The 26,992-nt window shown below is 49.1% G+C and overlaps 1 protein-coding gene and 1 pseudogene across 1 annotated transcript in view; both read right to left on the bottom strand.

The window, feature by feature from the left end:
• Positions 1 to 1,526: 1,526 nt before the first annotated feature.
• LOC107968917 (interferon-induced transmembrane protein 3-like) lies at positions 1,527 to 2,200 on the bottom strand (annotated as a pseudogene).
• Positions 2,201 to 12,953: 10,753 nt separating this feature from the next.
• Positions 12,954 to 26,992, bottom strand: part of CRISPLD2 (cysteine rich secretory protein LCCL domain containing 2) — an 89,593-nt gene continuing 75,554 nt past the window's right edge. Inside the window, exon 15 of the mRNA XM_016930296.4 lies at positions 12,954 to 15,863. Coding sequence (XP_016785785.3) covers positions 15,809 to 15,863 — 55 coding nt within the window. The 3' untranslated portion in view covers positions 12,954 to 15,808. The remainder of the gene's footprint in view (positions 15,864 to 26,992) is intronic.

The raw sequence follows: 26,992 nt of genomic DNA, 5'->3' as shown, positions 1-26,992 counted from the left end.
TGAGGGTTGAATGAACATGCGCTTGTGTACATGACAGAGTTTCCAACAGGGAGGAAGGACTGGCCCAGAGCAGCGGCTCACAAAGCGGGGTTCCTGGGTCAGCCCAATCAGCATCCCCTGGGGCTTGTTAGAATGCAGGTTCTCAGGCCCCACCCCAGAACTCCTGAGTCAGATGCTCTGGGGCTGGGCCTGGCAATCTGTATTTTCACGAGCCCATCAAGGGATTCGATCCAGGCCGGTGCAGGAGAACCCCTGGTGTAGGGCAGCGAGAGGCAGCTTCCAAAACCAGGCAACCCCCAACAAAATCCAACTGCTTCCACTCATAGCACTATTACTACTACTACCCCCACTACTACGGTTACTGTCACGACTGCCATTGTTATCACTACAATTACTATTATTACTACGACTACTTCTACTGGTACTATTGATTTAGTTGAGGCAGAAGAGCTGGGTCCTCCACGCATGGGCACTCAGCTTAGATTGTAGCCGAGTCCCTGAAGGTGGGGCGCAGATGCTTAGACGTTTCCAGGGACTCGTGGGCAGCTGGCGGGAGACCCACTGGTTTGGATGAAAGGGCACACGGGGCCTCTGAAGTGACACAGATTTGGATTCAAGTCCTGGTCCTGCCTCTTTATTTATTTCTTTATGAGACAAGCTTTCGTTCTGTCACCCAGGCTGGAGTGCAGTGGTGTGATCTTGGCACCCAGGCTGGAGTGCAGTGGTGTGATCTTGGCTCACTGCAGCCTCAATTTCCTGGGCTCAAGGATCCTCCCAACTCAGCCTCACAAGTAGCTGGGACCACAGGTGCACGCCACCATGCCTGGCTAATTTTTGTATTCTTTTGAGAGATGGGGTTTTGCCTTGTTGCCCAGGCTGGTCTCCAGTTCCTGGACTCAAGTAATGCTCTGGCCTTGGCCTTCCAAAGTTTTGGGATTACAAGAGTGAGCCACTGTGCCTGGTGGCCCTGTCTTTTAATAGTGGGGAGACCTTGGGCAAATCACATAAAAGCCCTGTGCCTCAGTTTCTTTATCTATGAACTGAGGGTGGTCGCAGTGGCGCGATCTCCGCTCACTGCAACCTGTCTCCAGGGTTCAACCGATTCTTCTGCCTCAGCCTCCCAAGTAGTTTTGCCATTTTGGCCAGGCTGGTCTCGAACTCCTGACCTCGTGATCTTCCCGCCTCGGCCTCCCAAAGTGCTGGGATTACAGGCGTGAGCCACCATGCCTGGCCAAATTTTGTATTTTTAGTAGAGACGGGGTTTCACCATGTTGCTCAGGCTGGTCTTGAACTCCTGACCTCAGGTGGTCCTTCCTCACAGGTGTCTTGGAGATTACATGAGTTTGTCTCTGAACGTGCTTACAAGGGTGTTTGGGATGCAGAGGACACTAAATGACAGCTGCTGCCACTGCTAGTTTTAGTATTATGATGACCATTATTTATTTATTTTTCCAGGAACATGTGGACTTTATTGAATGCCATTGTAGAAAAGTGTGTGAGGATAAACGGCTGATACAGGACTTGGCTCTGGGGGCAGGGCAAGGAATAGAAAGTGGAACATGTGGGAGACAGGGCGTGGGCCGAGCTCCTGGCCTGGATGATGCCTCCTGATCTATCGATAGATTTGGAAGGTCAGCACCGGGATGATGATGAGCAGAATGGTCATGAGGATGCCCACGATCAGGGCCCAGATGTTCACGTGCTTGGCGGTGGAGGCATAGGCCTGGGCCCTGGTCAGGTCGCCAACCATCTTCCTGTCCCTAGACTTCACGGAGTAGGCAAATGCTATGAAGCCCAGGCAGCAGGAGTTCATGAAGAGGGTGTTCAACAGGGACCAGATGACATGGTCGGGCACAGAGGTCTCGCTGTGGATGTGCATCACGTGGACGTCAGGGGAGCAGGGTTGTGGGGCGCCCCCAGCACAGCCACCTCTTGCTCCTCCCTGAGCATCTTATAGTTAGGGGAACGGCTGCTGTTGGCGGGAGTGAAGAAGGTTTGGACAGTGTAGTTCATGGTGTCCAGCGAAGACCAGCTGTGGCCGGGTTGCTGGGATGGTTCTCCTCTGATGACCATTATGATCACCACTGCTGTTCCTACCATTATTATCAGTTCCATTATTACTATTACTAATACTATTATTAATATTATTACTGGGATTATTACCACTAATAGCGGTATTACTACTACAACCGCCACTTACCACTATTACTGTTACTGCCGCTGTCATTATTACTACCGTTACTATTATTACTACTAATGTTACTACTACTTCTACTATTACTATTTGTTTAGTCGAGGCAGAAGAGCTTGGCCTTCCATGCATGGACAGCCACCTCCCATGCCTAATGACTTAGCTCTGGGCTCTGGGAGCAAGAACTCAACTAAAGCCTTACACTTGGTGGCTGAGTCCCAGCCTGGTGCAGTTGGAGGACTCAAAGGCACGGGGCGGTGCCCTAGAAAGACGCAGCTGTCAGTCGGCGGTGCGGAGGCAGAGCTTTTGCTGCTCCCTGCCTCCCCACCCACCCCGTTTTGGGAGCGGCTGGGTTTGTCTCCCCTGGAATGCATCTGTGTTCTTCCTGATGGCTCCCGGATGTCAGGAAGCACCACGCCGTTTCCAGCTTCTCAGGCTCACGGCTTAAAAGGACCCCAGCCAACTGTTCTTCCCAAGCAAGCAGACGGGATTTATGGTGGCGGTTTCTTCAAAGTGCTTCTTCTCTACCCAAATCCAGAAGCGAAACAAAACAGAACACCCCTTTACCTTTTCGAAGGCAGGAAAACGAACTCCTCTTATTTTTTAAAAGGCCCAAGAGCTGCAAGCAAATGTCAGCTTCATCCTGTGGTTTGATTTACATGTTTCTTTGGGAGAAAGGACAAAATACAGCATTGAACTTAAAAAAAACTTACAGTGAACTGTTGTAACTCAGAACATGATGCACAAACCCAGATTTAATAAATGGAGCAAAAAAAAAAAAAAGTTCTTCTGAGAGGCTCCTCGTGTGAGGCTGCGCCTGTCTGGCAAATCCTCTTGGAAATGGATGAGGTTAAACCAAGAGCCATTGAGTCCCAGCACTGGGATTGTCTGCTCCCTGCTCTGAAAAAATGGAAAAGCTACGTCCATAAGAGGCATGGATTTCTCTAGAGCTGGCCAAATATACGACGCTTTTTTCGAGTGCGATTTTCCCTAATTGTAATATTGTACATGATCATGAATGAAAATTTGGGAAATGGAGAAAAGTAGAAAGAAAACAATCCCCTGTTGAGAGAGAACCTCTGTTAATCTGTCGTAAATTTCCTGTCAGTCTTTTTTCCGTGTATTTTAAAACCAAGGTGCTGTCATATTGTAGATTGTGCTTTGTATTTTTTAAAAAAATTTACTATGGCCACGATTTTTCTTTCTACCTCCTTCCTCAACCCGAAGGTACCTGGATTGATTGACGACACCACCAGTCCAGCTTCATGAAGCCAGGTAACCGGGAGGCATCTGACCCTGCCTTCTCCCTCTCCCCAAAGCCTGTGTACTCCCAAGCCAGTGTCTTTGCCTCAGTATCTCTCTACCAGCTTCTCTCCATCCCAGTGGCCACCACCCCAGTCTGAGCTGCTGCAATCTCTCACCCGGGCTGGGAAACAGCCTCCACCTGGTCTCCTTGCCTCCACACTGGACGTGTCTACCCATTTTCCATGCTGCCATCAGAAGGAGCCTTGGAGATGCAAATCTCATCCCAGCACCCTTGATGAACACTTCCATGACTGTGGCCGTTGCTCCTAAGATAAAGACCAGATTCCTCCTCCAGGAAGCCTCCCTGTCTTTACACACAAAATCCCCTGCTTCAAAGCCACATGCCACTGACTACCACTACTATTTGTGAGACTCTTGTTTACCCCTTCCCTGACTCTGGGAACCACTCTGTCTCCGGTACTCAATCCTGAGCATTCACTTGAGAACCTCATTTGTTGATAGAATGAATGAGAAAGCTCTCATTGCACATCCGAAAACATGATGTTAGGGCGGCATTGTGACTCCCATGATGCATTATGAACACCCACACAATTCTGGCATCTGCCATCCTAAGTGCTGAGGACGGTACCATCACCCGCATTTTGTTATCGGAGTCTTAGTCTAAAGAGAGATACTGGGGAAACAGCTGAGCAGAAAGTAGGACTAGAGACAGCAGTCCCCGAAAATCCCTTCAGGCCTTGCTCCCTGAGCTGGGAGGGGAACTGCGGTTGCCAAAGGCAGCCCCGGCCCCCGGTGTTCTTCTGCTGCGTGACTCCCAGCCTGCAGTGACGCCCACACCCTCCCACTCTTATGATTGTCGAATTGTCTATTGTCACCACTGACTGGTGAGCGAGCCACCCGGGGCAGTTTTGAAAGACAGCTGGCGAGATAAGCTGAGGCCACACAGCCAGCCTGGAGACACTGGCAGTGTCTAAACTCCCTTTCCTTGACTACGCTTTGGGGCTAGGTCCCCAAGTCCCTGGAGGCAGTGCAGAAATTCCACACGAAGGGGTAACTGGGGTGTCAAACAGGAGCGCCTGCGGCCACTCCAAGCTGGGACCCATCTCTGCCGACACCTCGGGGTGTCCCTGCTGTATTCGGTGTCCTTTTGTTTCAAAAAAATAATTTTCCTCTTAGTACATGGCAGGTGGTGGGGTTTGTTGCTCTTGAATTGGCAAAGCAACTAGAGGAAAAACCAACCCACGCAGTCTGGAAGGGAAGGAACTGTCGAAGGCTGAGACTTGGATTCTCCCTCCTTAGCATCTGGGAGGCAGGCGGGGAGTGAAGTGTCTCATCCGTGACGTGGTCGTCACTCTGATCCACATCAGTCCCGTTGTGATAAAGTTTGCTGAGCACAGAGCCAGTGATCTGGGGACTGCATTGAATTGAATTGAATTGATTATCATTTTCTTGAGACAGGATCTTGCTCTGTCACCCAGTCTCTATTAAAAATACAAAAAATTAGCTGGCGTGTCGCTGGGCTCCTGTAATTCAACTTGGGAGGCTGAGGCAGGAGAATCGCTTGAACCCGGGAGGCGGAGATTGCAGTGAGTTGAGATCACTGCCATCGCACTTCAGACTGAACGACAAGAGTAAAACTCCATCTCAAAAAAAAAAAAAGAAAGAAATTAATATTTATAGAGCTGAAGACAGTGCCTGGCACAGGTAAGATGGAGCACTTTGGAAATACAGTAGCTGTCTGGTTTCAATCACAACCATCTTAAAGGTGCAACTTGCATCACACTCCTTCTAGGTCCAGGCACACAGTGGCTCAGTCACTAGAAATGTATTCATGTTTTAGCCCCTTCCTTTCCCTTGGACTCCCTCTTTACAAATGCACACACACACACACACACGCACACACACACACGCACACATGGAGGAGACACAGAGCCCCTTTTCTCCATCAGTTTCCTGAGCCCAGCCTGCCAGGCAAGGGGATCGGTGAGGAGGCAGGAGGTTGAAACTCTCAACGAGGCTCCTGGTTCCCCATGCTCTTTGTCAACTCCCTAGGGAGAAATCAGCCGCATTTACTTTCTGCCTCCTTTTAGCCCTTCATTTAACAGGAAAACATCCAAAGGCCCAGGCAAAAAGTCAGAAAAGGGGAGTCATAGAAACAAACTCTCTTCTCCCCAGGGCTGAGCAGGTGGAAGCAGAGGCACCTGTCTTTCCTACCCAGGAAATCACACTTTGCAGCCTCTCATCCTCCATGGAGCAGCAGTTTACAGCCACACACACCCTGACCTGCAGCCTGGAGCTGCTGAAATCAGAAAACGAAACCAGTGTCCACACTCGCTCCTCCAGGGTTGGTGCCACCAGCTGTGTGTTCATTCATTCGCTCATTCATTCACCAAAGTGGCACTGGATCTAGGCACTGTATACAGCATCCTGGACATAAGTAACTCCATCCTGGAAAAAGACTCCATCCTACATTTTAAAAGGCATCATGATAACAGGGACCAGATATTTTGCCTAATCCACAAAGACTGCACCTATCTGGATAAGAACTCCCGGGCACACTCTCTTCCTCTCTCAGTCCTCACCAGAAGACTCTGTGGCCATAAAGAGAGCAGGACTCCCCCTCAGCTCAAATCTGCCGTCTTAACAGACACTGTCTTGCTGTCACTGTGGTAAGTGCCTGGCATCTGCCACCGAAGGCTCTGCCCACATCAAAGACTCTTCCTTGGAAGGCGCTGACGGACCACCCAGACCCGGACAGGCCGGGATATCCTTCTTGTCCACATCACTCTCCCTGGACTGGTTCATTAACCCTTTCTCCTATCCTCTCCTCTTTTTTTTTTTTTTCTGAGATGGAGTCTCACTCTGTCACCCAGGCTGGAGTGCAGTGGTGTGATCTCGGCTCATTGCAACCTCCGCCTCCCAGGTTCAAGCGACTCACCTGCCTCAGCCTCCCAAGGCATAATTGGATCAGGGTGCATATAGCATCCCTGGTCTGCAGGGAGCTATCAGATTATGGGTGCCATTTGTTCAGGATAGCACCAGCTACAAGGTGTCATTGCCATGTTCTCTGGTGGCATCTGCTGAGAGGGCCAGGTCTCCCATCCATGCCCTTTCCCTGTGGGGAGATCCCCTTCAGGATCTCCTGGCTGTCTCTTTTGGGGGCATGGGAGCCTCTGCCTGCCCTCCCACATCAGTCCAGGGCATTGCTGCCTCACTGGGCGGCTCCAGGCTTGCTCTGCCCTGGACTCTCTTCCAGGCCCCTCTCCTGAGAGTGCTTCAGCTTGCAGGGTGGGGAATACTGCAAATTCTGAGTGGAAATGTGGAATAGGCCCTTCTACGCTTGGGTTTTCCAGGACTGATCTGGCACTTTCTCCCTTTTTTCCCAGCTGGATCTGGCTCTGTGAGAGATGGGAGAAGGTGACTCTTTCCAGAACCCCAAGTTCATTTAAGCAGAAAAGGGATTTGTTAAAAGGACCTTGAAGATTCCACAGAATCTCAGGGAGGGCTGGAGGACCAAGCAGGGAAGCTCTGCAGCCAGGAGTGGCTCCCAGTTCCTGCCACGGAACTGTCTGAGGGGACCCGCCTGCTTGGTGGCAGGGCCGTGGCTCCATGCAGCCCCCTGGGGTGGGAGCCTGGGCTCTCCTGTTAGACCCACACTGGGGGTGCCATATGAACAGCAGGCCAGTTCATTTTTATTTTTTATTTTATTATATTTTATATATTTTTTTGAGACAGAGTCTTGCTCTGTCGCCCAGGCTGGAGTGCAGTGGCGTGATCTTGGCTCACTGCAAGCTCCGCCTCCCGGGTTCATGCCATTGTCCTGCCTCAGCCTCTGGAGTAGCTGGAACTACAGGTGCCCGCCACCACACCCGGATAATTTTTTTGCATTTTTAGTAGAGACGGGGTTTCACTGTGTTAGCCAGGATGGTCTCAATCTCCTGACTTCACGATCCGCCCACCTCGGCCTCCCAAAGTGCCGGGATTACAGCATGAGCCACTGCACCTGGCCAACAGCAGGCCAGTTCAACGGGAACTGCAGATAAGCAATAAGTACGTTTCGGGGCTAAGCGTGTCCCATACCGTATTTTATTGTTATTATTTTATTTTGCCTAAATTTGGCATTCCCACATGCTGCCCCTGAAGCCCCCACTGCTCCCCTGAGACCTTTCTGGACCCCACTCCTTGCACGTGGTGCCCAAGTTGCAAGGGAGTCTGGGAAAGTGAGTGTCAGATACTCCAAATTTCTACAGGGGGAGGGGGCCCTGTCTCGTAGGACTGGGGAGCCCCTCAGACCATTGCCAGCATCTGGGTTTAGGCTTTTGCTCTCCATCATCAGGTCTGGATGGGGTGAGGAGCCAAACTCTCCCCAAATCTGTTGTTTTCGAGATACAAGCATCTCTTCCCTCAACCTGTTTTCTCTGCCAGAGTGGGTGTTTTTTTTTTTCCACCTATTTAGACACCATTCTCCACCAGAAGGAACCAGGGCTCCTTGGAGAAATGGCTGATTCCAGGGCTGGGCAGGGGAAGTACAAGATGAGCCAGGAACATCTTGTTGTGCCAGAAAGTCAGGAAGTCCTCGAATTGACGGGCCGCGCTGGAAGGACACAGAGCCAGCTGGACGGAGCTCCCCTCTCCAAATCTGGGACAGTTTGAGCATCCAAATAAAACTGATAGGAACGCATTTTAATCCACTGCGTAAAATAAGAATTCCTGAGTCCATGCCAATGTATATGTGTGTCTATATTATAGATCAATGATATAATCATATCATATCTACATCTATGTGATATCATATATACATAATATGTATCTAGATAGAGATCGTATATCTGTATGACACACATATATATCAATTATATAACATACACATATATCAGTATACACACACATATGCATGTGTGTAGGCAAATAAATAAATAAATGGAGGAAAAGGGAAATCTCTTCCTTACAGTACAACGCCAACTAATAAATGCGGAAAGCATAGTGAAGTTAGAAAGTTCACCTTTGGCAACCATCATAAAATACTTGTCTCAAGAAAGAATCATCAATAGAGGCAAAAACTACTGGGTGAAGTTTTTATGGGGAATAGGCTATTTACATAGTCTCAATATATCTCTCCAGAAGATAATTACTTAGTTTAAAAAAAAAACAGAGGCCAGGCACAGTGGCCCACGCCTGTAATCCCAGCACTCTGGGAGGCTGAGGCAGGTGGAATGCTTGAGCCCAGGAGTTTAAGACCAGACTGGACAACATGGCAAAACCCTGTCTCTACCAAAAATACAAAAAATTAGCCGGGCATGATGGCACACAGCTGTGGTCCCAGCTACTTAGGAGGCTGAGGTGGGAGGATCACCTGAGCCAGGGGAGGAGGAGGCTGCATTGAGCCATGTTCATGTCACAGCACTCCAGCCCAGGCAACAGAGCCAGATCCTGTCTCTAAATAAATAGGAACTTCACAGTGGAGAGATCTGCCAGATGCCTCAGCCAAGCCATCAGAGTCAGCAGCTGCAGGAACAGGACAAACAGATGCGGCTTCTGATACGAGCCATGGAGAAGGACACAGTGTCTCCCCTGGGGTATCTGCCAAAAGTGTATACCCTGAGCCTCATGGTGAAGAAACACCAGACAAACTCAGGTTCAGGGACATTCTTCGAAATATTGGCCAGCGATCTTTAACTAAAAAAGTCAACATCATAAAAGGCAAAGATAAGCTGGGGCCAGTGGCTCACGCTTGTAATCCCAGCACTTTAGGAGGCTGAGGTGGGCCGATCACCTGAGGTCGGGAGTTCAAGACCAGCCTAACCGATATGGTGAAAATCCGGCTCTACTAAAAATACAAAAATTAGCCGGGCTTGGTAGCACACACCTCTAATCCCAGCTACTCAGGAGGCTGAGGTGGGAGAATCGCTTGAACCCAGGAGGCAGAGGTTGCAGTGAGCTGAGATCATGCCACTGCGTGCGCGCGCGCTCACACACACACACACACACACACACACACACACACACACAGGCAAAGATAAACTAAGGAGCAATTCCAGATGCAAGGATACTAAAAAGACATGAAAGCTTCCTGGTGTGGTGGCTCACACCTGTAATCCCAGGGCTCTGGGGGCCGAGGTAGAAGGATCAGTGGAGCTCAGGAGTTGAGATCAGCCTGGGCAACATGGCGAAACCCCATCTCTACAAAAAAATAAAACCAAAACCAAAACCAAAAATTAGCCGGGCGTGTTGGCACACACCTGTGGTCCCAGCTACTCCAGAGGCTGAGGTGGGAGGATTGCTTGAGCTCAGGAGATTGAGGCTGCAGTGAGCCCTGATTGTGCCACTGCACTCCAGCCTGGACGACAGCAGATTAGGACCCTGTCTCAAAAAAAGAAAAGAAAAGAAAACTGAATATACCTCATGACCTGAGATTCTCTTTTGCCATAAAGGACGTTACTGAGGCAACTCGTAAAATCTGGACAAAGTCTATAGATTAGATGATATATTGCACTAATGTTAATTTCCTGATTTAGAGAATTATATCATGGCTATGTAAGAGAATGTCCTCATTCTTAGGAAATATACACTCAAAGTATTGAGATAAAAGGAGTGTGATGCCTGCAATTCTCTCTTAAATAATTTAGAAATGAGATGGAGGAAGAAAATGACCAGTGCAATCCAATGCTAGCGTCTGGGAATCTGAATGAAATGTATATGGGAATTCTTTGTACTGTTCTTGCAACTTTTCTGCCAGTCTGAAATTGTGTCAAAATAAAAAAGTTAAAAAACAAACACGCGAGGTGTAGTGGCTTGTGCCTGTAATCCCAGCACTTTGAGGAGCTGAGACGGGAGGATCGCTTGAGCCCAGAAGTTCAAGACTAGCCTGGGCAACATGGTGAACCCCCGTCTCTACAAAAAATACAAAAATGAGCTGGGCGTGGTGGTGTGCACCTGTGGTCCCAGCTACTCAGGAGGCTGAGGTGGGAGGATTGCTTGAGCCTGGGAGGCAGAGGTTGCAGCGAGCCTAGATTGCACCATTGCACTCCAGCCTGAGTGACAGGGTGAGACTGTCTCAAAACAAACAAACAAGAAGTCAGTTTAGAACTCGAAAGCTGACATTGACCCCTTTGTTCCTGCTATTTGGCTGTGGCCTCCCTTCCCTGGGGTAGAAGCCAGGAGAGCAGTGGCTGAAGCAGTGAAGGCCTGGGAGACACTTTTAGAGGAGAAAACAGTGCAGGGAATGCCAAATGCATTGGTCAAAATAATGATAGTAGGAGCAGTAACCATCTGTATGTCGCAGGACAAATGCCATACGCTGAGGATGCTGCGGGCAGAGCCGGAAGTGTTTCGCAAACGTCAGCCCTTATTATCCAATCTTGGTGATTTTTGCAATTGACCTGCACAATCTTAACTTACTCAACATTTTAAAATGGACATTTTAAAAGCCTGGTATTTATTAAAGAGGAAAGCTATCCCCATCACGCATGGAAAAGGACCGCACTAGAGATGAGCCTGAGAGGAAGGCAGGCGCCTTCACCGGGGAGAGGAAAGGCCGGCCCCGTGCCCCCAAATTGCTCTGGGGCTTTGGTGCATTGAGGCACTTGGGGAGATGTGACTGCGCTTGGTGAAAAGGGGCTGCTTTGGGCTGATACCTGGGAAGAAGGTGACGTTACCAACTAAATTTCCCACCCTGAACACATAGGGTTTTGTTTGTTTTGTTTTTGAGATAAAGTCTCACTGTATTGCCCAGGCTGGAGTGCAGTGGCGCGATCTCGGCTCACCACAACCTCCGCCTCCTGGGTTCAAGCCATTCTCCTGCCTCAGCTTCCCAAGTAGCTGGGATTACAGGCGTGCACCACCACGCCTGACTAATTTTTGTATTTGTAGTAGAGATGGGGTTTCACCATATTGGCCAGGCTGGTCTCGAACGCCTGACCTCAAGCAATTCACCCACCTCGGCCTCCCAAAGTGCTGAGATTACAGACACGAGCCACTGTGCCCGGCCCACAGGGCTTTGAAATGATTCCAGACACCTCCACAGGTTGCTACGTGGGTGACGCGTTTTGCTGCGCTAAGAACTTGGTGTGCCCCTTCTTCCCTGGAGAATGTGGTCTCACCCCTTATCGGACCCTGTCTGCGAGCTCCTGACCCTCACGACTGGACTTCCACACACATGCAAACCTGCCAGTGGGACGGACCCTTTGGGAGCTCCGGCTGTGGCCGGCTGCACCCTCGGCCTCTTCTCCCAAAGCTGGGAGCTCCAGCTGTGGCAGGTCACCCCGCCAGCCTTGGAGCTACACTCAGAAGCCTCTGGCCAACGCTGGTACTGCCTTCTAGGGACCAGGGACCTTACAGCGCTTCCAAGAACGGCTGGTAGAAGGTGCACCTCAAACTGAGGCCTGCTTCCATCCTAATTGAGCAAGTAGGCCTTGATCATTCTGGAACTCACCCACTGCAGGGTTAATGGGCTTCGTCTGTCAAGTGTATTCTCTGTGAGGTTTGGTCTCATTCTCTCCCTGTTTAAGCACTGGGAACCTAAGGAAAAAACATCTTTATGTAGCAATGAACTGTGTGATTTGTGAAATCGTACTTTGATCATTTCCTTATGTAACCACACAAAACGATCCCCAACCCCCAATGTACTTCTTTCGTGTGTGTGTGTGTGTGTGTGTGTCTCGCTCTGTCACTCAGGCTGGAGTGCAGTGGTGTCATCTTGGCTCTCTGCAACCTCTGCCTCCCAGGGTCAAGCAATTCTCCTGCCTCAGCCTCCCAAATAGCTGGGACTACATGCGTGCGCCACCATGCACGGCAAATTTTTGTATTTTTTTTGTAGAGATAAGGTTTCCCCATGTTGCCCAGACTGCTCTTGAACTCTTGGACTCAAGTGATCCTCCTGCCTCAGCCTCCCAAAGTGCTGGGATTACAGGCATGAGCCAGCCTGTGTATTTCAAGGTAGGGCCTTTAAGGAGGTAATTCAGGTTAAATGGGTCCTAAGGGTGGGGCCCAGACCCAATATGACTGGTGTCCTTGTAAGAGAGAGAGAGAGACACCAGGAGTGTACATGCCCAGAGGAAAGGCCATGTGAGGACACGGCCAGGAGGCAGCCACCTGCAAACCAAAGAGAGGCCGCAGAGGAAACCAACGCTGCTGGCACCCTGATCTTGGACTTCCAGCCTCCAGAACTGTGAGGAAGATATCTCTGTGGGTTAAGTCACCCAGTCTATGGTACTTTGTCAGGGCAGCCGGAGCTTAGACACAATGGCCTTGAGCCCACCACCACTCAGAGTGTGATCTGGGGACTGGCAGCATTCGCATCACCAGGATCTTGCGAGAAATTCACAGTCCCTGGCCCCATCCCAGCCTTGCTGAGCCCGAAAGCGCATTTTGGCAAGCTCCTCCTTCCTTCCCGCAGATGGAGTGGAGGTCTCCACCAGGCCCTGGCTGTCAGCATCTCTGCGTATATGAGACATCCTAGCAGAAGCAGCCAACACAAAACAGTCCAGAGCCTGAAAGATGGTTTTCAACGTTTTATTTCACAAATTGTTCAGATTTGTTCATAAAAGATATGTTACAGGAACATTTTAGAAATCAAACCAGTTTTACTGAAACAATTGCAACAACGTGGCCCCTGTTCATGCAAAGCACAAAAAACATTTACAATAAAACTTTGTACACAGGAAGTAGCAAAATACATCATTTTTCATAGAAAAAAGCACACACATAAACTGCGGGCTGAGTGAGCCTACAGACAATATGAGAAACCAGCACACGCTTTGGAATACGGTAGGGCAAAACTCCTAAGGAAGCCGAAAATGTTCATCCTGAGGGCAGGAGAGCCAGGAACGCCGTTGGCTTGGTACAAGATCTTTTTAAACACAGGGTAAGTGTTGGTAGCACGAGGGGCCTCTATTCCACACACAGGAGAGGTGGTGCTAGGGACAGGGCTTATCATTTATAGTCTTGTTTCCATTTTCTGAAGACAAATATTCCAGTTTCAAAATGTTGTGGGGATGATAAAGACAGCCAGGTCCATGGCCGGGCGCAGTGGCTCATGCCTGTAATCCCAGCACTTTGGGAGGCCAAGGTGGGTGGATCACCTGAGGTAAGGAGTTCAAGACCAGCCTGGCCAACATAATGAAACCCCATCTCTACTAAAAATACAAAAATTAGCCGGGCATAGTAGCTCACGCCTGTAGTCCCAGCTACTTGGGAGGCTGATGTATGAGAATTGCTTGAACCCGGGAGGCGGCAGTTGCAATGAGCAGAGATCATGCCACTGTACTCTACCTTGGGCAACAGAGTAAAACTTGGTCTCAGAAAAAAAAAAAAAAAAAAAAAAAAGACAGCCAGGTCCTGCTCTGGGCAAGGACTTTCTATCCTGCTAGGAAGGCCCAGTGAAGGAGGCATTAAGGAACCCGGGGACTTTATTTTTAAATGATGGGGTCGGAAGTTTCAAGTCTCCCGTGAGTGGGATGCTTTGGAAGCGAGCCCACTGGGATCGTCCTGGACCCTTCACTAATTCTGCAAACCCCACAAGGCGATCTAATTTATCTTGCAGACACAGACACAGCCACAGAAGTCCAGCAGCAGAGCACCCAGCACCCAGAAGTTTCCCAGATCTTTGGTGGTAACTGGACTCACGACCTGACAGGCTGACCGAATTCTTCCTCTCTGACATTTGGGGCTGAAGAGTCAGTACCTATGAATTACGACTAGACTACAATGCACAAAGCACGTAGTCCTGTGAATTTTAACTCAGTCAAGCTAAGAGTTGAACTGCTTTTTACCAACTCCTTAAAGGGGTGGGTTTTTGTTTTGTTTTAAACCTATTTACCTTCAGATTCTGCATTTATTAGAAAGGCAATCAAAGAAAGAAGGCATCACCTAGGTGCCCAGGTAGAATTTCTTGTCCAGTCTACAGTATCTTAGTTTTTGACTTTCTGCTAGTTCTTTCACCTAAGAAATATTTTGAATCAAATTTGAAACTAGCATTCACCAAAGTGATCTATTGGCTGGCCCGGTGGTAGAGAGTGGAATTTTCACCTTCTGCAAAAAAATGCTATTTACAAAAGTGTATTTCATTTCACTGTGGGCTTTTGGTCTGGGCTCATGAAGCACTTTTATAGAGTGATGGCAGCCAGGGTGTACTACACTCCTTGGCGCCTCGGGAACGTTTGGCAAGAGTCGTTTCATGAAAACAGGAAAAGAGATCCTTCTAGTGTATTCTCATCTCTCACTGTCATGAGGCCACAGACGGTTTCATAACCACAAACTGAGCTGCTAACCTCGGTGAGGAATGTACCAAAGACTCCATTCCTCCCACGGCTGAAAAAATAGGTCATCGGGTGTGTGGGGAATCTGCACATTTAATTGTCATTTTTTAAAAGCAGCAAAGAGCAGTCCTTCTTTGGTTGTTCTCAGACATCTCATCTCAGTGAAACCTTACGAGACCAGGAGTTAAGACGTGGGCTTCAAACAGGTTCGCTTGCAAAGAAAAGTCCTGGGTGTGAACCAGGACACGTAAACCAGTCCGAGGCAGGGTGGGAGCCACAACGGGTAGGGGGTAAAGAAAGGGTCCCGATCCTTAGTCCTCAATGGGACCAAAGGTCACGGCAGAAAACAGGTGGGCCATAAAGACGAAGGGCCTGACAAAGACAAGATACATCTCTGAAGTGACTGCCGAACTCTACATAAACCAGCACTGCTGTGTATAGAGCCATCCTGAATGTGGCCATTGAAGGGGGCCTGTGGCGGGCCACCAGCAAGGACACGTGCCAGGGCGGAGCCGGGGTCTCTCATACCCGCAGCCCTCTTATTCTAGCCCATTTGTCTGTCTGACCAGCAAACATTAAAACCATTTTCCTCTATTAGTAGGGACGGACTGTGTTTTTTATTTTTAAATAACTACCTTCTACTTCATTCCTGAAACTCATTGGCGCTTGCTCGAAAGGCCTCTTCCGACGCCGTGAATGCTTCACAATTGCGAGCTCCAAATGGTTTGTTCTTTTGGCAGGGAGGTTGAAATCAACTTCCTCCACCAACAGAAGAACACATAGCAAGGAACATTTTGGGCAACTGTCCCCTTTAAGAGACAGCTCAGATCTCTAAAGTAGAGAGGACGTCCAGATGGAGACCCCCGGGCCCCAGCAGGATTAGGCACCAGGGGGTCCGGCTGAGCACCTTGGGATGCTGTTGCTTCAGTGAGGGGATGAGATGTCATCTCACCCACAGGCCACAAAGTGATGGACACTGAACATCAGTCAAAGGAAGTTTCCTGACTCTCCATATACCCCGCAATGACAAAATAAAAATAAAAGCAAAACCCCGAAGCCCTCTTGAAGACGCCCCTTCTCCCCTGGTGCTGGAAATTCACTGCCTGACAGCAAAGATCCGGAAGGCCTTTCCATCCCGAGGAGTCCCCAGGCTGAAAAAAGAAGAAAGAGGGCCCGTTACTGAGAGATCCGGAGGGCCTCCTGCAGGGACTCTGGGTGGGCAGGGAGACCTGGGTGCCTCCTGCTTGCTCCCGTAGTGGAAGAGCCATGGCCAAGGGACACTTCCTCGCAGCCGGCAGACACAGAGCCTGCCTTGAGTTGAGAACAGCTGGCAAATCCCATTTGCTCTGCACATGAGCATCCATCTGATTCTAGGTCAAGGCTGTTAAGTTATTTCCTTTTAACTCAGGGATTTGCTGGCCCCAGTCTGTCTGGATTGGACTCACCCTCCGAGAATTCTGCTTGGTTTCACTACCACCTGTCAACCCGAACAGCGGTGTCTTGGGAGAGATGAACAGGTGCTATCTCAGCACTACTGCATATGCCAGGTGCTTCACCGCCTTCCACCTTCCTCCTGAGGGAGCTGTTATCCCTCGTTCACAGGGGAGGAAACGGAGACACCAGGAAATAAAGAGATTTACCCAGGGCCCCACGGCTGGTAAAAACTGCCCTCTCACAAGAGGAGTTAAATCCTTCAGCTAATCAAAGATGGTTTTTAAAAAAGAGCTTTAGGCCAGGCGCGGTGGCTCACGCCTGTAACTCCAGCACTTTGGGAGTGAGGCGGGTGGATCACCTGAGGTCAGGAGTTCGAGACCAGCCTGGCCAACATGGTGAAACCCCATCTCTATGAAAAATACGAAAATTAGCCGGATGTGGTGGCAGGCGCCTGTAATCCCAGCTACTCGGGAGGCTGAGGCAGAAGAATCACTTGAACCTGGGAGGCGGAGGTTGCAGTCAGCCAAGATCAAGGCATTGCACTCCAGCCTGGGGGACAAGAGTAAGACTTTGTCTCCAAAAAAAAAAAAAAAAAGAGCTTTATTGGTCAGGCACGGTGGCTCACACCTGGAATCCCAGCACTTTGGGAGGCCAAGGCAGGTGGATCACTTGAGGTCTGGAATTCGAGACTAGTCTGGCCAACATGGTGAAACCCTGCCTCTACAAACAATTAGCCAGGCATGATGGTGTGCACCTGTAATCCCAGCTAGTTGGATGTTGAGGCAGGAGAATCACTTGAACGTGGGAGGTGGAGTGTGCAGTGAGCCAAGATTCTGCCACTGCACTCCAGCCTGGGCAAGAGATTGAGACTCTGTTTCAAAAAACAAAAAAAAAAACCAAACCAACTTTATTAAGTTTAACATACTGTATAAACTCAACCTTTCTAAGTGTACAATTCAATGGTTTTTAGAGATTTTATATGGTTGTGCAATCATCTCCACAATCCAGTGTTAGACAATTTTTAAAAATTGTTTTAGACACAAGGTCTGTCACCCAGGCCAGAGTGCAGTGGCATGATCGTGGCTTACTTCAGCCTTGACCTCCTGGGTGCAAGCGATCCTCCCTCCTCAGCCTCCTGAGCAGCATGTCACCAAGTCTGATTGATATATTTTATTTTTTGTATAGATGGAGTCTCACTATGCTGCCCAGGCTGGTCTCAAACTCCTGGGCCCAAGTGATCCTCCTGCCTCAGCCTCCCAAAGTGCTGGGATTATGGGTGTGAGCCACCGTGCCTGGCCTAATGGTGTCTTTTAAGGCATAAAAGTTTTAAACTTTGATAGAATACAATTTATCAATTTGTTTTCATTTATAGATTGTGCTTTTGGCATCATATCTAGCAAACTATTCAAGGTCATGAAGGATTTATACTTGTTTTCTTAGAGTTCTGTAATTTTTAGCTCTTATATTTCAGCCTTGGATCCATTTTGAGTTAATTTTTATATATGGTGTGAGGCAAAGGTCCAACATCACAGTTTTACTTGTAAATATCTAATTGCCCTTGCATCATTTGTTGAGAAACTATTCTCTGCCCACTGAATGGTCCTGGCAGCGATGTCAAAATCAATTGGCTGGAAGTGTGATGGTTTATTTCATGGACTTCCAATCATTTTTTTTCAATTTTTTTTTTTTTTTTTTTTGAGATCGATTCTCGCTCTGTCGCCCAGGCTGGAGTACAGTGGTGCAATCTTGGCTCACTGCAACCTCTGCCTCCCCAGTTCAAGTGATTCTCTGGCCTCAGCCTCCCAAGTAGCTGGGATTACAGGTGCACAGCACGATGCAGGGCTAATTTTTGTATTTTTAGGAGAGACGGGGTTTTGCCATGTTGGCCAGGCTGGTCTGGAACTCCTGACTTCGTGATCCTCCCTCCTTGGCCTCCCAAAGTGCTGGGATTTCAGGCGTGAGCCACCGTACCGGGCCCAATCACGTTCTCTTAATCTCTGTGTCTGTCCTGATGTCAGCACCACCATCTTGATTATTGTCACTGTATAGGATGTTTCAGAATTGGGAAGCCTAAGTGCCCCCTCCCGCTTTGCTCTTCTTGCTGTGGGCACAGCCTTCTAGAACACCAGGGACGCCTGGGAGCCTACCAAGGGCCACCACGGCTGTCTCATTCTCTAGATCCTCCCTGATTTTCTGCCCCAGATGATAACTGCACCTTTGGACCAACTGGCCTTCCTGTGTCTTGGCCACCAGGTTTAATACTGTTCCTGACAATGGCCAGAGGTGTGTGGTTTTCCTCGCTCTGCTTCAAATCAAGAAAGCCGCTGGTTGGCACAGCCCCACCCCAGTAGAACTTCCAGCCATAGGAGCTGGTGGGGTGAACAGGAGCGGTCCCAGGCTCAGACACCACAGATCCCTCTGTTCTTATCCGAGGTCCACACTTTTTTGAACAGACACCTCCCTGTTCGTTGTATGCCTCTGTGGTGTATTTCTGGAGTCCTGAAACAGCTGTTTTTGAACACTGCTTTTGGGAATAAGATTTCCCAGGCATCCTGCTTTGGCATTCTGCAAATCTCACCTCTGGAGCATGTCTTCCAGACGCGAGTCTCTATCCCTACACTAACATTTAGTAACTGTGTGACGAAGTCACTAAGTCTCTTTGGGCTTTTTTTTTTTTTTTTTTTAATTTTAAGACAGAGTCTCGCCCTGTTGCCCAGGCTGGAGTGCAATGGTGTGATCTTGGCTCATTGCAACCTCCGCCTCCCAGGTTCAAGCGATTCTCCTGCCTCAGCCTCCCAAGTAGCTGGAATTACAGGCATGCGCCACCACACCCAGCTAATTTTTGTATTTTTCGTAGAGATGGGGTTTCACCATATTGGCCACGCTGGTCTCTTGGCCAGGCTGGTCTCAAACGCCTGACCTCATGATCCGCCTGCCTCGGCCTCCCAAAGTGCTGGGATTACAGGCTTCTAAGGATACTTTCCGGAATGTTCTGTGACAGTGCCGATGTTCGGGGGTACCTGGGTTGTTGGGGGAGGTCCAGGAAGGGGCCAGGCTGGAGAGGAGACCCGGAAGGTGGGAGGAGGGGAGCATTAAATTGACGGGAGGCCATTGTTTTGGACTGGGCTAGGCCCAACAGACCAAACCAAATCAGATCGGAGTCGCCCTGCTAGGTGCCACCTCATCAAACTGAACTTAGAAATGGGCTGGTTTTAGGCCAGGCACGGTGGATCATTCCTGTAATCCCAGCACTTTGGGAGGCTGAGGTGGGCAGATCACTTGAAGTCAGGAGTTCGAGACCAGCCTGCTCAACACAGTGAAACCCCTACTAAAAATACAAAAATTAGCTAGGTGTGGTGGCGGGCACCAGTAATCCCAGCTACCCGGGAGGCTGAGGCAGGAGAATCGCTTGAACCCAGGAGGTGGAGGTTGCGGTGAGCGAGATCACGCCACTGTACTCCAGCCTGGGCAACAGAGTGAGACTCTGTCTCAAAAAAAAAAAAAAAAAAAAAAAAAGCAATGGGCCGATTTTCCAAAAAATAGGAGATACACAGCAGCAACCAATCAAAAGGGCCCCCAGTCCCTCTGAGCCAGCAGGATAGTGTGGCCTTCCTGCTTTAATCCTACAAGAAAAGTAACTGGGACGACCCACCCGAATTTTGTTGTTTCTTTTTTTTTTGAGATGGAGTCTCGCTCTGTCGCCCAGGCTGTAGTGCAGTGGCGTGATCTCTGCTCACTGCAACCTCCACCTCCTGGGTTCATGCCATTCTCCTGCCTCAGCCTCCCGAGTAGCTGGGACTACAAGTGTCCAACACCACGCCTGGCTAATTTTTTTGTATTTTTAGTAGAGACGGGGTTTCACCTTGTTAGCCAGGATAGTCTCGATGTCCTGACCTTGCGATCCACCCTCCTCGGCCTCCCAAAGTGCTGGAATTACAGGCGTGAGCCACTGCGCCCGGCCTGTTCATCGTTTGTACTCTCTGCATGCAGCCTTTGCTGACTCTAAAACCTCCCCTCGCTGCTCAGTTCATGGAAGCACCTTTCTATTCTGTACTTGGGATATTGCCTGATACATGAATTGCTAATAAAAGCCGATAAGATCTTGCAAATTCGCATTTGTTGGAATTTTGTTCTAGAAGGCAGCATGGCGCCTTGTAGACCCCAAAGCGTTGTTCACAGTGTGCAACCAGGGCCGGGCGCGGTGGCTCACGCCTGTCATCCCAGCACTTTGAGAGGTCGAGGCCGGTAGATCACTTGAGGTCAGGAGTTCAAGACCAGCACGGGAACATGGTGAAACCCCATCGCTACCAAAAATACAAAAACAAAAATTAGCTGGGTGTGGTGGCAGGTGCCTGTAATCCCAGCTACTTGGGAGGCTGAGGCAGGAGAATCATTTGAACCCAGGAGGTGGAGGTTACAACAAGCCGAGATCACACCACTGCACTCCAGCCTGGGCGATACAGTGAGACTCTGCGTCAAAAAAAAAAAAAAAAAAAAAAAAAGTGCAACCAGCGCCAGGTGCAGTGGCTCACGCCTGTAATCCCAACATTTTGAGAGGTTGAGGCAGGTGGATCACTTGAGGTCAGGAGTTCAAGACCAGCCTGGCCAAGATGGTGAAACCCCATCTCTACCAAAAATACAAAAACAAAAATTAGCTGGGTGTGGTGGCAGGTGCCTGTAATCCCAGCTACTCGGGAGGCTGAGGCAGGAGAATCATTTGAATCCAGGAGGTGGAGGTTGCAATGAGCCAAGATCACATCATTGCACTCCAGCCTGGGCGACACAGGGAGACTCTGGGTCAAAAAAAAAAAAAAAGTGCAACCAGGAGTGTTCTTTCCACATCAAAATTAAAATGGAAAAGACTAATCATAGCCGCACATTTTAGTTTTTGAACACACAATCCTTAAGGCAAAAAACACTCTCCCTCTCAACCCTGTCTTTCTGCACCAAGTTCTCCCCAGAGGACAGATGTCTAGATCTTATGCGGATGTAAACAATTATTATATTTTTTCCCTCACCCATTTTTTCACACAAATGTTATATACATACTAGCATAGACATACCACTCTGCACTTTGCTTTTTTAGCTTAACAATATATCTTGGGATTTGTTGCTTTACTATACAGAAAGAACTCATTCTTTTTATCCACTGCATAGTATTCCATTGTAATAAAGTGTCATATTTAACTGGGTCCCTATTGGTGGACATTTAGTTCTTTCTAATCTTTTGTGTGTGTGTGTGTGTGTGTGCAGTGACACCATGATGATTCACTGCAGCCTCAACCTCCTGGGCTCAAGTGATACTCCCACCTCAGCCTCCCCAGTAGCTGGGACCACAGGTGCATACCACCATGCCTGGTTAATTTTCGTATTTTTTAGAGATGGGATTTCACCATGCTGCCCATGCTGGTCTCGAACTCCTGGGCTCAAGCAATCCTTCCGTCTCAGCCTCCCAAAGTGCCCGGATTATAAGCGCGAGCCCTTGAGCCCGTGTTTTCTAATTTTTTACCTTTGCAAACGATGTCATTGTTGTCCATGGGACTTTTTGCTTTTGTGTGAGGGTGCCTGAGAGTGAGCACCTAGGAGTGGAATTGCTGGACCAAAGGACGTGCATTTGCATCTTGACAGCTGCCAACCTGCCCTGCATAAAGATAACACCTGCAGACTCCCCGGACAATGACAACAGGGCTGTGCGATGCCTCCCAGCACTGTGTGACGTCTTGCTTTTAGTTCTTGACCAATAGAAGGTAGGGAGTGGCATCCAGATATCATTTTCATTTGCATCTTGCTCATGATGAAGGAGTTTGAGCATAAGATTAACAGCCTAGTCATCATTTATGGGCAGGGTTTCCTTTAGGATCCCCACTCCAAACAAAGAGAGCCCCCAGATTGGAAATTGCCAGACTAGCCAGGAGACCCCGGCCCTCTCAGACCGCTCGGTAAGATCTGCAATCCTCCGAGAGCAGGCCGCTTGGAATTCCTGGTTGTTTTTCAGCCCTTCTCCATGGCAGCTTCACACTTTTGGCTACCCTGGAATTGAACTTTTGAAACGTGTATCAGATGGGAGCACTCGGAGAGATGGAGCTGCAAAGAAACGCCAAGAGCCAAGACCCAGGCAGAACGCTTGGCCGCAAGTGGCTCCGGACCAAGAGGAGGAGAAAGAGTGGCCAGGGGCTGGGGTGACCCTGGCGGCCCTGCTGGTTTCTGGAAAGTTCAGATTCCAGGGCCCTCCTCAGGCCTTGGGGGATGTAAGATTTCCCTGAATTCTCTGTCCAAGTGAATATCCTGGGAGAACCAACCAGGGCCACAAGTTACTGTGGTTATTCTGCATGGGGGGCAAGCCACGTTGGGGAAAATTACCAGGGGTCTGTGTCCCTCCTGACTTACTATGGGTCTGCAGATTCTATGGACGGTGCAGTGGGTTCTCATGTTCTCAGGGCCCCAAACAACCAAGGGACAAGGGAACCATTCAGGCTGCTGTCCAGATGTGGACACGGCCAGCCCAAGGGCCCTGGGTGTCTTGCCTGGACAACCATGCACCCCATTAAACAACCTGCTCACCTTGGAGGTAAGAGCAGGCCCCGACAAGCTGGGCAAGTATTTCCTAACACAGCAAAGAATGTGCTGACACTGCCCAGGATGCCACCGTGCAACTGGCAGCATCAACTGTTGGTGCCATCCACCGCCACAGGTAAAAATTCCCGCAGGTTTGGGCACCAAGAAAAATTCCCCACCTTCAGTGTCCCCAGTTGTTCATGCCTCAAGCAGTTATTAAGCTCCAGGTACGCTGGGGAAGTTGGTAGTTGTACGTGTCTGATGAATAACGAGTGTGGCTTGATAATTATAAAATACCCTTCCCACCCTTCTTTCCCAAATCTTGCCCTCTGATTCTCTTTTTGGATTAGCTTGTAACTCCCATACATGCCTGAAGGAGTATAAATTGCTGCAGTATTTCTGGGTAATTTTCATAAAAGGTATTGGACTTTTTATCAAGTGTATCAAGCAACTTTCATAAAGAGCACTAAACAACTTTGATACGGGGTATTAAAAATCCCTCAGGCGGGGCACAGTGGCTCACGCCTGTAGTCTCAGCACTTTGGGAGGCTAACGTAGGCGACTGCTTGAACCCAGGAGTTTGAGACCAGCCTGGGTGACACAGTGACCCCTGTCTCTACAAAAATAAAAAAATTAGCCAGATGTGGTGGTGCACGCCTGTGGTCCCAGCAACTAGGGAGGCTGAGGTGGGAGGATTGCTTGAGTCCAGGAGTGCAATGGTGCAATCAGAACTCACTGCAGTTGAGGCTGCAGTGAGCCCAGGAGTACAACGGTGCAGTCACAGCTCACTGCAGTTGAGGCTGCAGGGTCTCACTTATGTTGCCCAGGCTGGAGTGCAGTGGTGCAACTGGGACTATAAGTGAGAAATAAAAGCCCTCAACCAGCTCTGAACCAATTGCCGAACTCAGCAAAGGCTCATTCAACCAGTGTTTACTGGGCACCTGCTATGTGCCAAGCGCTGGGCAGCATCAGGGATGTGGGGTTAACAAGACCAGTGAGGCTCTTGCCTTCAGGAAGTTTACAGTCTGGGGTGGGGAGAGAAGTAGCAAAACATGTACAAGAAACAGTTTCAGAAGGTGATGAGTCAGGGGAAATGACACAGATCCATCAGGGAGCAGGAGACAAGTGCAGGCTGGATGGTGGAGAACGCTTCCTAGGGAGGGGCCATTTCAGTCTAAAACAGCCCAGGAACGTATGAGAGCCCAGAGGGTACCAGACAGCAGCTACAAAAGCACTGAGGTGTGCATGATCTTGGTGCAGTCAAGGAGCAGAGAGGCCAGTGACGTGGAAATGTAGGAGGAAGATGCACAGAGAGGGTGGGGGAGCAGGCAGGGGCCGAAGCAGCTGTGGCCTTGAATGGGAGGGGGGCGGATTTGATTCTTAGTACAATGGAAAGCCACTGGCGCGGGAGCCTTACACAGGAAAGGATGTGCTGACTTTTTTCCTTGGTGCGACACTGTGCATTGCATTAGGACAGCACTTTGGTGGCTGTGGCTGTTGTGGTAAGAGGAAGTCACCTAAATAAATCGGCAAGAAAGTGCACAGGCTTGCGCAAAAATGTTCTTTCTAGTGTTGTTTATTACAGTGAAAGAAAAAAGGAAACGATCTGAGTGTCAATCAGTGATGATAAATGGATGATGGTCTCTCCATGCCTCAGAATCTGTGTAGCCACTGAAACCACGGTGTGGCTAGATAGGCTAGGGCTTGAAGAGCTAGCCACAATCCGATTAACAAAACAATACTAATAGCATAATCCCTTTTTAAAAAGCATGTTTAAGCCGGGTGTGGTAGCTCACGCCTGTAATCCCAGCATTTTGGGAGGCCAAGGCAGGCGGATCACCTGAGGTCAGGGGTTCGAGACCAGCCTGGCCAACAGGGCGAAACCCCGTCTCTACTAAAAATACAAAAATTAGCCGGGCCTGGCAGTGGGTGCCTGTAATCCCAGCTACTTGGGAGGCTGAGGCATGAGAATCGCTTGAACCTGCGGGGCAGAGGTTGCAATGAGCCGAGGTCACGCCGCTGCACTCCAGCCTGGGCAAAACAGCGAAACTCTGAAACTCCGTCTCAAACAAACAAACAAACAACAAAAGAAGGCGTGTTTATATGTAAACACAGAAGAAACCTGAAAGAAAATACACTGGAATGTTTACAGAGGTTGTTTCTGGGTATGGGAAGTTGAGTGCTATGAAGATCTTAAAATTATTTTCACTATATTGTTGAGGTTTCTCTAGTCTTTTTGAGACACAGTCTTGCTCTGTCACCGAGGCTGGAGTGCAGTGGTGCAATCTCCACTCACTGTAGCCTCCTCCACCTCCTGGGTTCAATCAATTCTCCTACCTCAGCCTCCTAAGTACCTGGGACTACAGGTGCATGCCACCATGCCTGGCCTTTTTTTTTTTTTGTATTTTTAGTAGAGATGGGATTTCACCCTGTTGGTCAAGCTGGTCTTGAACTCCTGGCCTCATGTGATCCTCCCACCTCAGCCTCCCAATGTACTTGGATTACAGGCATGAGCCGCCGTACCCGGCCTAGAAAGGCCCTTTAAAGGCCAGAGTAAAGGGGCAGGAACAATCCAGGGACTCTCTGAAGAGCTCCCCAGAAGCACGGGGCTCCCTCCTAGAGGCCAGCCAGGGACAGGCACATGGGGCTGCATCCCCCTCAATTGCCTTGAAAGTGACCTGAGGAGGAAGAGCTTGCCTTTTGGCATCACCCAACACACAGACGGGATTAAGGAGGGTGGACGGCCAGTTCTGGTTCCAGAGGCAGACAGGGAAGCTGACCTGTGGAGTCCTGAAGCCAGCACTAAAAGGACGGCAGAAGAGGAACCCCTGAGTGCTTAGTCTTCTGGCTTTTAAAAAGTGTAATTTATTTTTAATTATTAAGAAATATCATTTATATGTATATAACTGTCTCTATATGTATGAGTGTACATACATGACTGTGGACACAGATGCTCCCTGACTTACGGTGGGTCGCGTCCTGATAAACCCATCGGAAGTCAGAAGTCCACATCGGAAATGCACTGAATACACCTCGCCTCCATCACAGCTCAGCCTCGCCTACCTTCCGTGTGCTCAGGACACTGACCTTAGCCCACAGCTGAGCAAAATCACCTAACACAGGCCTATTTTACAAGGAAGTTAGTATAAAGAATTTTCAATCAAAATGCAAAATTTGAAGTATGGTTTTTGCTGAATACATATGGCTCTCACACCATTATAAAGTTGAAAAGTCATAAGTTGAACGATCTTAAGTGTCTAGGACTGTCTGTATATGTGTATGTGTCTGTGTGTGTGTGTCTCTCTATACATATGGTCTTTTTGTTTTAAACGATTCCAATCCTGGCTGGGCACGGTGGCTCACACCTGTACTCCCAGCTCTTTGGGAGGCTGAGGTGGGCGGATCACTTGAGGTCACGAATTCGAGACCAGCCTGGCCAACATGGTGAAATACCATCTCTACTAAACATATATATATATATATAAAATTAGCCAGGTGTGGTGGCGGGTGCCTGTAATCCCAGCTACCTGGGAGGCTGAGGCAGGAGAATCACTGAACCCAGGAGGCAGAGGTTGCAGTGAGCTGAGATCGCGCCACTGCATCCCAGCCTGGGCAACAGAGGGAGACTCCATCTCCAAAAAAAAAAAAAGGATTCCAATCCTGTTCTCCCAGAGTCTCACCCCTCTATTGATCCCTCAGGAAAATTTAAAAGTTAGACAGATACAGGTTTAGCTCTCATCTTTAGGATCTTGGGCTGGTTAACCCTTTTCTCTGAGCCTCAGTTTCCACATCTGTAAACTGGGTTCCTCAAAGTGCCCACTCCTTAGGGACACTGTAAAAAGTCCATGAGCCTCTCCAGGGAGGTACCTGGGTCAGAGGCGAGCATCCAGCAGGTGCTCAGTAGCCGGGAGCTACAAATGCCATCGCCCCTGCTAGGTTTAAACCTCGCCCTCCCTTCAAAGTGGGAATGTGGGCAACGCAGGCCGGGTATGCACAAGTGGTGAGTGAACTATCCTCACAAAGCCCACACTCTAGGGAACTGTCAAACCTCTTCATCTCATTTGATCAAATATATCATTATTCTTAGGGGGGAAAAGTTTCAGACTAGCACGTATAATACAATCTCCATTTTGATTTGTATGTGAGTTTTATGTGCACGGGGGAAAAACAGGTCAAGAAAAGTTATAAATCAACAGTTAACTGAGGTTAACAGGGCACCTGTTGGGACTCTTACTTTTTGCTCTCTGGATGTATTATTTAAATAATAAGTATATATTTCTTGTATTGTAAA

The sequence above is a fragment of the Pan troglodytes genome, chromosome 18, assembly GCF_028858775.2.
Source record: "Pan troglodytes isolate AG18354 chromosome 18, NHGRI_mPanTro3-v2.0_pri, whole genome shotgun sequence".
In the NCBI taxonomy this organism is placed as follows: Eukaryota; Metazoa; Chordata; class Mammalia; order Primates; family Hominidae; genus Pan; species Pan troglodytes.
Note: the sequence above shows the minus strand (reverse complement) of the source record. Positions and strands in the feature narration are given on the sequence as shown.